Below are 8,839 nucleotides of genomic sequence, written 5' to 3'. Positions count from 1 at the left end.
TGTTTAAAGGCACAGTCAACTTAGAGTATGTAAACTTCTGACCCAAAGGAATTGTGATACAGTGAATTATAAGTGAAATAATCTGTCTGTAAACAATTGTTGGAAAAATTACTTGTGTCATGCACAAAGTAGATGTCCTAACCGACTTGCCAAAACTATAGTTTGTTAACAAGAAATGTGTGGAGTGGTTGAAAAACAAGTTTTAATGACTCCAACCTAAGTGTATGTAAACTTCCGACTTTAACTGTATATCATCAAACTGAGTCAATATAAATATAAAATGTAGCAACATGTAGTGTTATTGTATAGCTTCTCCTTTACTGCGCTCATACTGAATAGGCAATGGGGGGTGAATCCTGACTTAGGAATGTATGCCTTTCCTACGCACTTCCCAGTATATTCAGACTACATTATTCAGTCACGTAACGCGCTCTGCAGGTGTGGCTACCTTGCGCACTCTGAATAAATGTAAAACCCTCCCACTTGCTGGCCACCATATTTTCTCGTGGGCATATCATCAGAACATTCTAAAGCGCATACATCAACTCGGCAGGTTCAGCTCTACAGAAGCCTATAAGCTATGATCTCCAAATTTCATCAATGCAAATTATGAGGGCACACAATTACAATTCTGAATAATGACACAGCAATTGTTTTGGCCTATTGCACTTTGTTAAAGGGGCCGCAATACATGTCATGTTGATATGATTTTCAGTTTGCTTCCATATGGCTGGTTTCACGTTTGTCTCCAGGGATCATAAGAAGATATTATCCAAAACAACTGCCATGTGTATTTACAATCCCCTTCTCCAAACGGATTACTCATTTACCTAGCTTTTATTAATAGCTCTTAACAATATATAAATTACAGTGCATGCAGAATGCTGTTTTTATATTGGAAAAAATAAAGTAGATGCTTTTTCCACTTGGAACTGTCAGGTTAGCTCGACCTTATTCATGATTTCCTCGCGCATTAAGGTGGTGGAATTAAGTCAAGGTCAGAATACGACGTATCTGTAGACACACCTTCATTTATTCGAGCTCCATCTCAAACGAATAGTGGGTGAATAGCGTACTATTATCATGCTTAAATTCAAGGTCAGAATATGCATAAAGAGAAAAGCGCATGAAACGAGAATTACGTTACATTTACGCACGCTTAACTTGGGTCGGAATCGGGGCCTTGGTGCTGAGACTTTTGTGCAAATCTCTCATTGATAACAATGCATGATTTACGCCTAAACTAAAGCTACATCCATGTATCTCAAATTAGGATTTGACCTAGAGAGAGCATGTCAAAATATTCACATACTGCTTCAGCCCACACAGGACATTGTTCTTGTTTTCTTCAAATCAAATCAAATCAAATTGTATTTGCCACATGCGCCAAATAAAACAGGTGTAGACATTACAGTGAAATGCTTACTTACAAGCCCTTAACCAACAATGCATTTTTTTGTACCCTTCCAACAGTACCTATAGTATGAATGGATCTCTCTCTGCATGGTTGTGTCTAGATATTAGGTTAGATATTCAGTTTAAAATCCATTCCCAAGAGACATCCTATCCTCTGTCAGCATGTTTGTACTGGTTGTCCTCCACACCTAGTCTGTGCTCCTGATTGTGGTAGCATTCTGTCACCCAATCTGTGTGCCTGGTGGCAAGAGTCCAAAAACGATTTTAAAATAAAAACAGAGTTGTGAGTTGTGCTTTTCACAAAGCATGAGCAATATGTCTGGTAAACACTTGAGGTAGCGACTACTTTCCATTTCCGTGAGATCGGCAGCTAACGAAAGCATGAAAAATATCACATTATTAAAGGGAGATATCATAAACACTAAGTATATCAATATGTATGACTGATTATTGAAAGAATTACTGCAGAGAAAAATAGGCCTACATCAGGAAAAACTAAGATGTCAATATGTATGTGGTCTTTCAGAGATGCCAACTACAGACTACATTAAGTATTGTATTAAGTACTGTATTGCAAAGTAATGTGTTTGAAATAATAAAGTATCAAGTTTGGAAATATGACATATTATTCTGTTTATACCTGCATGACCACAGAGGGATCTACTAGATCAAGATCATACTTGCTCCTACTCAGTATATGCTCTATCACAGTTATAGAGAATAGATTCTAGGCACAATACACTTTTTGTTGATATGATGCCTGTCCCCTGCACCATGTTTTTTTTTTTGTCGTCCTCATGGCAAGGTGCTAATAATGAGGACTGGATCCAGTATGGAACAGCCTAGCCGGCAGTCAGCCGCTTGTTAGTGGGCTACCATCTGTTCTCCCCCACCTGGCCACAGGGCGTGGGGGGAGAGGCAGAGGGTGCAGCAGGAACCCCAGGACTCCCCCATGGGAGGCTAACATCCATGTGTGGTGGTGGTGTAAGCCTCTCATTATGTTGCCTCCTCCGTCACTGACATTTCTACAGTCCAGTTTTCATCACCCACAATGTCCCACATCACAATGCACACAATCACTTCTTCTGTGTCAATGATAATGCACTTAATAAGAAAGTACAGTTGAAGTCGGAAGTTTACATACACCTTAGCCAAATACATTTCAACTCAGTTTTCACAATTCCTGACATTTAATCCTAGTAACAATTCCCTGTCTTAGGTCAGTTAGGATCACCACTTTATTTTAAGAATGTGAAATGTCAGAATAATAGTAGAGAGAATTATTTGTTTCAGCTTTTATTTATTTCATCACATTCCCAGTGGGTCAGAAGTTTACATACACTCAATTAGGATTTGGTAGCATTGCCTTTAAATTGTTTAACTTGGGTCAAACGTTTCAGGTAGCCTTCCACAAGCTTCCCACAATAAGTTGGGTGAATTTTGGCCCATTCCTCCTGACAGAGCTGGTGTAACTGAGTCAGGTTGGTAGGCCTCCTTGCTCACACACGCTTTTTTAGTTCTGCCCACAAATTTTCTATAGGATTGAGGTCAGGGCTTTGTGATGGCCACTCCAATACCTTGACTTTGTTGTCCTTAAGACATTTTGCCACAACTTTGGAAGTATGCTTTGGGTTATTGTCCATTTGGAAGACCCATTTGTGACCAAGCTTTAACTTCCTGACTGATGTCTTGAGATGTTGCTTCAATATATCCACATAATTTTCCTTCCTCATGATGCCATTTATTTTGTGAAGTGCACCAGTCCCTCCTGCATCAAAGCACCACCACAGTATGATGCTGCCACCCCCGTGCTTCACGGTTGGGATGGTGTTCTTCGGCTTGCAAGTTACCCCCTTTTTCCTCCAAACATTACGATGGTCATTATGGCCAAACAGTTATATTTTTGTTTCATCAGACCAGAGGACATTTCTCCAAAAAGTAAGATCTTTGTCCCCATGTGCAGTTTCAAACCGTAGTCTGGCTTTTTTATGGCGGTTTTGGAGCAGTGGCTTCTTCCTTGCCGAGCGGCCTTTCCGGTTGTGTCGATGTATGACTTGTTTTACTGTGGATATAGATACTTTCCTCCAGTATCTTCACAAGGTCCTTTGCTGTTGTTCTGGGATTGATTTGCACTTTTCGCACCAAACTACGTTCATCTCTAGGAGACAGAACGCGTCTCCTTCCTGAGCGGTATGATGGCTGCGTGGTCCCATGGTGTTTATACTTGCGTACTATTGTTTGTACAGATGAACGTGGTACCTTCAGGCATTTGGAAATTGCTCCCAAGGATGAACCAGACTTGTGGAGGTCTACAATTATTTTTCTGAGGTCTTGGCTGATTTCTTTTGATTTCCCTATGATGTCAAGCAAAGGTAGGCCTTGAAATACATCCACAGGTACACCTCCATGACATCATTTTCTGGAATTTTCCCAAGCTGTTTAAAGGCACAGTCAATTTAGTGTATGTAAACCTCTGATCCACTGGAATTGTGATACAGTGAATTATACATGAAATAATCTGTCTGTAAAGAATTGTTGGAAAAATTACTTGTGTCAAGCACAAAGTAGATGTCCTAACCGACTTGCCAAAACTATAGTTTGTTAACAAGAAATTTGTGGAGTGGTTGAAAAATGAGTTTTAATTACTCAAACCTAAGTGTATGTAAACTTCCGACTTCAACTGTAGGTCTGTATTGCATGTTGCAGCAAGTAACTTCTTCCTGCACTGTCAAGTAATGCTCTGGTGGATAGAAATCTGATGACAAGTAATGAATGACTGAATATTCAGATCTATCTTATTGATGGAAGACAATCTTAACATGGTTCCAGTGATGCAAGAAGTGGAAACTACAGCATTGCACTTACTTACAGAGAATCCTTACAAAGTCCAAGAAAATTAGCTGAACCATGACTTTCCTGAGTGCTTATCATCTAGCCTAGTACATTAATTTTTACATTTACGTCATTTAGCAGACGCTCTTATCCAGAGCGAACTTACAGTTAGTGCATACATTATTCTTTTTTATTTTCATACTGGCCCCCCGTGGGAATCGAACCCACAACCCTGGTGTTGCAAACGCCATGCTCTACCAACTAAGCTACCTCCCTGCCGGCCATTCCCTCCCCTACCCTGGACGACGCTGGGCCAATTGTACGCCGCCCCATTGGTCTCCCGGTTGCGGCCGGCTACAGCAGAGCCTGGATTCGAACCAGGATCTCTAGTGGCACAGCTAGCACTGCGATGCAGTGCCTTAGACCTTGAGTGCTCCTGGTTCTCTGCTGATTGATTAATCCCACAACAAGAGCTCATTTTCAACAAATGCATCTACAATACTGCAGGCAATTATGATTTCATTAAATTTAAAATGAGAGAAAAACCATCCCAGACAATCTCAGAGTATATGTTAAGGTCACACATTAGTCAAATCTGTGATGTGAAGAGAAGGTCCTGACATAGCCTATTATTTGTAAAATGCTTTTCAGACTATGAGAGAAGAGAAATTGCATTGAAAATCAGCAGAGAACCAGGAGCACTAAGCATGCTTACTAAGGTAGATTTACGTATAATTTGACCATAGACGGCAGTCACTGCACCATCGAGCACACAGGCACACACACAGTGACAGCATCCTGTCAGAACACAGCTGGTGGCTGACAGACCATCCCTAGAGGGGCCATCTGCTCTCCACAGCATCACATCATATACACACAACACTTTAAAACCAATATGATCATGCTAAGCGATGAATGATTATCAGATTATTGCTGCTCCCATAGCGTTGTCATGTTAACTTCATAATGTTGAGATATGGATGAGCATTGCTGATTCCTTTCACCCCTCAAGCTCACAAACTATAATGAGGAATAAAATATAATTCCATATGTGGTGATCTGTTATTTACATGTATGACTAGTTTGTTATTGTTGTTATTTTTCTCAACTGGAAAGGACATAACCAAAAGCATGTGCATGACAACCATTTCGCCACAATCATTATGTGAATATCATCATCATTTAATAAAATCATGAAACCATTAAGATCTTTGTAAGACAAACTAAACTCTGCTTCGAACTGTCTCAAAGCAAGTGATATCTTAGTGGGTCGAGGAAGAAGTTAGCATTCACTGTTAGACAGGTAGTACATGTTTACAAATAAATACAGCAACCAGCACCATTTCAGTTAATCTCCAAGTCCTTGGATCCACTGAGAGGTGTGCAACGTTCCAATTTGGCACATCTCTGTCTCTACATCCAACTACTGCTTTATTGCAGCTTGCTTCCCAGTCCCACCAAGTCTTTGGGCACAAATGTCATACCCCACATCATACTGGGCAGATTACTGTCGGTGAACAGTTCACAGGGAGTGAGCCAGAGTCACAGAGTGGGGTCAGGTGGAGGTCAGAGGTCAAAGGTTAGACTTAGGTCCACTGTTGACTGGGATGGCCCTGAGCTCAGTCCGCATGCACAGGTACTCTCCAATCACAGCCATCAGAGCCATGCAGGCCACGTTGACCAGCCACCAGGACAGGGCCGCCGGGAGGTGGGCGTTGTAGATCCAACAGCCTATCATGTGGAAGAAGTGCACGGTGACAGTGAAGTCCAGACACTGCTTCCCTCGGCGGATGAAGAACCACAGGCCCAGGGCACTGACGAAACAGCGAGACAGATGCACGATGAAGGACAACATGCCACAAAACAGGTTGGTCATTCAACAGAAGTGTTTGTGTGTGTGTAAATGTTATGATAGTTTTTGATTCACAGCTCGTAGTTAGGCAAAATTTACCAAACGTTAAGATTATCATCTACTATAGAGCATCATGGATTATTGACCTCATAACAAACCAGCCTTTCATCATTGGTATATGACTAGATTTCTTCATACCAAAGTGTTGAGGGAACGTGCAGCACTCGAAGTAGGCCCATTCACTTACCAGGTAAGTGAGTTTAAGATGAATGCCATCATTGAGAGTCTGCCCTGCATCGTTGCAAATCCAAGAACCTGCAAGCATAGAGCCATGTTGTGAATCAGACCACTGTCAACTCAACAGAGAAGAATTAGGAAAATATAGGAAACATTCCAGGAAGACTCACCTCATAACTGAAGATCTGGTCCAGTGATCTGTTGGTTTGTACAAGACTGTCCACTCCAGCCAGCCACAGACCCAGGAAGCTGTAGTAGATGCATTGCATCAACACAATCTGGGACAAAATCAGGACCGGGTCCCAGATGTAGCTGCGGAAATGACTGCCCATTCCAAAGCTTTAGAAGGGAACACAGGGACCACCAAACAGCTGAAAGGTAGGGTCTACTCCTCTGATGTATATGAAAGGTAGGGGCTACTCCTCTGATGTATATGAAAGGTAGGGGCTACTCCTCTGATGTATATGAAAGGTAGGGGCTACTCCTCTGATGTATATGAAAGGTAGGGTCTACTCCTCTGATGTATATGAAAGGTAGGGGCTACTCCTCTGATGTATAGGGAGTGTCAGTGATTCAAAACCTGAAATTGTAGACATTTCACTGGTCCATTCTAGTAGAGTTAGTTAGTACATGATGACCTAACAACCTAGCTATAAGCTGTTCTGTTATAAGCATTATTCAAGTTAGTTAGCTAGCTAGTTAGCTAACGTTAGGCTAACAACGTTGCTAGGCCTACTTGCCGACTAACTAGCTAGCTAGTTATCTAGCTTTGTGACATAGTTAACTTAGCAAATTAGCTAATATTACAACCAAACTCAAATGTCCTCTTTTGAAAAAATCTAGCTACCTGACAACTTTGATATCTGGCCGACATTAGCTGACTGGCTAATTAGATTAGCTTGGTAGCTAGCTTGCGAGGTACGTCAACAACTGGTTGATGACATCTAGCTACCTAGCTGCTAGCTAGCTAGTAACTTGTTAGCAGCAGTTATTGTTATTGAGTTTACAAAGCGTAGTCTACCTTAACTTTTGCTGATATTCAATATCGAGTCGGGGTGTTTGGTAGTGAGATATCCAAAAGTACAACACATTAAATGCCACGATAAAGCTACCAGATAACGTGGAGCTGATGACGAATAACAGAAAAGTGGAAACAGCAACAGCGCCAAATTCGACCCAGAAGTGATTTACCTAGAAACCATTCATTTCAAAATAAAAGTATGTTGTATCGGGAATGTGAAGGGAAATCCGGCTTTTTGAAAAATAAATGAACATGTGGAATAAAAGGTTATTTCACTGATTTTGGGTGCAGAAATTAATACTTCTGATGTTAACATTTTGTTTTAAGGCCTTTACAAGTTGCAGTATTGTATTTCAGTCTTCTGATACTTTTATTTTGACAGAAAGTCCTAGATCTCACGTTTCTTTCCTCATTTTCTCCCACTTCTTCACTGGACGGGCCCTGAAAGTTTGCCTGGCCAGGTGGACGCCCAAGAAAAATGAAAGTTGCCAGCAGTCAACACTTTGCCAACAGCCGTGCATATGAAAAATAGGAAGTAGGTATCTAAGACAATGCCATATAAACGTTTTCAAACAATTACCAGTCTCTAAATGCTTTGCTCACTTCTCTCTCACTCATTTACATTTTAGTCATTTAGCAGACGCTCTTATCCAGAGCGACTTACAGTTAGTGAATACATATATATATAATTTTTTTACACTGGCCCCCCGTGGGAATCGAACCCACAACCCTGGCGTTGCAAACGCCATGCTCTATCAACTGAGCTACATCCCTGCCGGCCATTCCCTCCCCTACCCTGGACGACGCTGGGCCAATTGTGCGCCGCCCATGAGTCGCCCGGTCGCGGCCGGCTGCGACAGAGCCTGGATTCGAACCAGGATCTCTAGTGGCACAGCTAGCGCTGCGATGCGGCGCCTTAGACCACTGCGCCACTCCTCTCACAGGCAGTGGGCAATCCCATGGTAAAGGAATTACGCTGAGACTCAGATGTTTAAGTTAAAATGTATACCATACAAAAACCATTGATTTCAAAGTGTAACAAACCATAAGTGCATAAGTACTACTTTTAACAATTTCCACTGAACATTTTACAAAAACACATTTAGAGGAAGAACTGTGCAGATAAAATGTTTATCAAACTTTGCATCTGCACAGTTTTTCCAGTAAATGTTTTAATGTTTTATTTACTGTGTAAATTGTTCAATGTAGTCGGAGTCTCAGCGTAATCCCATTACAAAATTAAAAGGTGGTAAGAATGAAAGCTGTTACTAAACCTATCCATCACTGCACATCTGCATTATAGGCTATTCCAGGGGTCTCCAACCTTTTCTAGCATGAGAGCTACTTAAAACAAATGTAACATTTAGGGAGCTACTCATTTTTTTCTACCTTCAAAAAGACACATTCTTCTCTTCTCTCCCCTGCAACTCTTCCCCGGGTCCTTAGTGTACAAGAGAAAGTAGCGCACTATGGTTTCTGTC

The 8,839-nt window shown here is 41.4% G+C and overlaps 1 protein-coding gene across 3 annotated transcripts; it reads right to left on the bottom strand.

The window, feature by feature from the left end:
• Nucleotides 1-5,395: 5,395 nt before the first annotated feature.
• Nucleotides 5,396-7,540, bottom strand: LOC121577790 (protein SYS1 homolog). 3 transcript variants are annotated; one of them, XM_041891685.2, is made up of 4 exons: nt 7,359-7,540; nt 6,508-6,676; nt 6,348-6,415; nt 5,396-6,062 (listed from the first exon to the last, which is right to left on the bottom strand). In XM_041891685.2, exons 2-4 carry the CDS (start codon nt 6,667-6,669, stop codon nt 5,822-5,824), a joined length of 471 nt encoding a protein of 156 aa, XP_041747619.1. In that variant the 5' UTR covers nt 6,670-6,676; nt 7,359-7,540; the 3' UTR covers nt 5,396-5,821. The 3 variants fall into 3 exon arrangements, with proteins under 3 accessions (XP_041747619.1, XP_041747620.1, XP_041747618.1); XM_041891686.2 differs by having other exon boundaries at nt 6,508-6,661; nt 7,359-7,539; XM_041891684.2 differs by lacking the exon at nt 7,359-7,540 and having other exon boundaries at nt 6,508-6,846.
• Nucleotides 7,541-8,839: the final 1,299 nt, after the last annotated feature.

Source organism: Coregonus clupeaformis, unplaced genomic scaffold (assembly GCF_020615455.1).
Source record: "Coregonus clupeaformis isolate EN_2021a unplaced genomic scaffold, ASM2061545v1 scaf0043, whole genome shotgun sequence".
Taxonomy (NCBI): domain Eukaryota; kingdom Metazoa; phylum Chordata; class Actinopteri; order Salmoniformes; family Salmonidae; genus Coregonus; species Coregonus clupeaformis.
Note: the sequence above shows the minus strand (reverse complement) of the source record. Positions and strands in the feature narration are given on the sequence as shown.